The sequence below is a fragment of the Nerophis lumbriciformis genome, linkage group LG38, assembly GCF_033978685.3.
Source record: "Nerophis lumbriciformis linkage group LG38, RoL_Nlum_v2.1, whole genome shotgun sequence".
Lineage (NCBI taxonomy): Eukaryota > Metazoa > Chordata > Actinopteri > Syngnathiformes > Syngnathidae > Nerophis > Nerophis lumbriciformis.
The window spans coordinates 13595675-13598013 of record NC_084585.2 but is presented as its reverse complement, the minus strand read 5'-3'; the positions used below and the strand labels follow the sequence as shown (position 1 = coordinate 13598013).

Here is a 2339-nt window from a genome sequence, read left to right as displayed (position 1 = left end):
GGCCGGGATTAAATGTGATAGTCTCGGAATGAAGCGATTGTCTTGCTGCTGTCTCCCCCCATTCAACGTGTACAGACGTAGCATTGTATACTGTTGAGTTGGTTGCCTTAAAACGAGACTAGCAAAAACAAAAGTATGGTCTGGAGTGTCGTGTCGATGTAACAATAAAAGAGGAGATCCAGTTGTCGTCTTAATGAACTGTTTTATTCACAGCTTTACTGTACATAATCACAACATAAAAAGCAGAGAAAAGCTATATTTCAAAAAAGGAGGTACAACAAAAGTACTTAACAGAAGGGGGAAAAAAGAAATAAATACTGTGATAACATTGAACAAGCAGAAATGCAAAAAGTCACGTTTGTTCAGCGTTTACTGCTTATTCAGCACCTACAGTTAGCGAACTTGTCCAAAAGATGGCGCCATAGCACATATAATAACACACCTTTCTGTTTGTTAGGTTCTGCGCATGTCAAAGTAAAGTATTCCGAATTAAGGTGTGATGCATGAAAAGCACGCCATAATCAGATCGTTTTTTTCAGGGTCCATGTACACAGGAACATTCTAATCCGAATGATGATCAGATTAAATAAATGTTGTCCATGTACACATGGCGATAGTTTTTAATTATTTGACAGGTTTGTAAACTAAAAGAAGGTTAGATATAATTACTGAACACAATAAAAATCAAGAGTATGATTACTAATTCAGTGTTAATATTTGAGTGGGCCTAGGCCCCTCTTTAGTGGAAAGGTTGGGCCTCAAGGTCAAACAGGTTAAGAATCCCTTTACTAATTTACATTGTTGACATGGGTGTCAGCAACAAGGTTCACCATACAGTAAGTAGTAAAAGTTGTTTTCCATTAAGGTACTACTTTTTCACTGTTAGCTGTAATGCTATCTATATACTCTGTGTTTTACAGTGAGTAAGTCAATTAAGATTTGGCCATTAAACCTTTCTTCTAAACGGGTTGTAATGTAGAAACAATTGAGTTGAGTCAAAAAGAGGAAATGAGCCAATGAACGTGATGAGTCAAAGGTTCGGGCGCCCAACGCTCTTGCAGCTCATTTCGTACATGAATGACTTACTCAAACATTTGTCTCGAACGCCATAGAGGACAGGATTGATGGCACGAGGTAGAATCTGGACGATGATGTAGCAAGCAAAGAGAGTGTCGCTGTGGTACTTAGGGAACCAGTTCTTTAAAGTGGTTTTGAGCATCGGCGCGGCATACGTGGTCATGCATAGGAGGACCTGGACGCTGTGTAGCAGGATGGTCATCCGGGCCTTCTTGCCGTCCTTGTTGGCCTTTTGGGCGGTGCAGAGAATCATAAAGTATGTGTAAAATAGAACAGACCAGACCAGGATCAGGTACACAACGTAGGTGCTGTCATTCTTTTTGGAAAGCAGCGGATTAGGGAAGGCATTTTCTCGCAAACAGAACACTCTGGAAGAGAAGAAGTCGAGCGGCTCGGTGGCTAAGGTGATGAAGAGGTCAGGCAGAACAGAGATCAAGATGGTGGTCCAGATCAGAACGATAGTGATGAGAGTTCTGTTGACAGTGCAGAGGCGGGCATGCTGCAGTGGCAGGCACACGGCGATGTAGCACTCGGCCGCCATGCACGCCAGATTGAGCGGCATGTTCTCGGTGGTGAAGAGCGCCAGCAGGATCAAAGTGGCACACACGGACACGTTGATCGTGTAGACGATGTAGCTGGCAAAGAAGAGCACCAGGGTCAAGTTCACTTGGATCACGTTGTTCAGCACCAGGTGGAAGAAGAGGATGTAGCGAGGGTTGGTGTAGAACATCTGACCACAAAGGAGAACTGTGTCACAGTTTGTTGTATGTTCTTTTCAAAGTTCCTGACCAAGTCTTGCCATATCTCACCGTGTCCCACCATGTCTTACCTGGTGCTTGCAGAAGGTGTGCATGAAGATGATGTTGATGTAGTTGATGAGCAGGCCAAGGACAAACACTAGAACATTTTTGAAGACCACTTTGATAAACGGGTCTCGGTACCCCACAACCACGGTCACATTGTGCAGCATGAACTGCGTGTTCATGTCGGCGCAGAGCGAACACTAGTGATGACAAGACCGTGGTGTGTAATTAATGTCAGAGTATCCTTGCTGGACTTTGGAATAGCAAAATGAAACAGATGACTATGTTTCCATGCATTAAGTTAATCAAATTTAAAATTTCTCAAATAGTTGTTCTAATGCGACTATTGGTCATACGCCGTGTGCCTCCCGTACACTGGGGGGCGCTTATTTCTTTTTAACGCGTATAAATGTATTGCTTTTCCGGTTGACTTATGACGTTACACCAAAACAAGGCATC

At 43.2% G+C, this 2339-nt stretch overlaps 1 protein-coding gene across 1 annotated transcript; it reads right to left on the bottom strand.

Moving 5' to 3' along the window:
• Positions 1 to 1030: 1030 nt before the first annotated feature.
• On the bottom strand, positions 1031 to 2062 carry LOC133578118 (odorant receptor 131-2-like). The gene is made up of 2 exons (XM_061932296.1): positions 1907 to 2062; positions 1031 to 1807 (listed from the first exon to the last, which is right to left on the bottom strand). The coding sequence occupies exons 1-2, from the start codon at positions 2060 to 2062 to the stop codon at positions 1031 to 1033; spliced, it is 933 nt and encodes a 310-aa protein (XP_061788280.1).
• Positions 2063 to 2339: the final 277 nt, after the last annotated feature.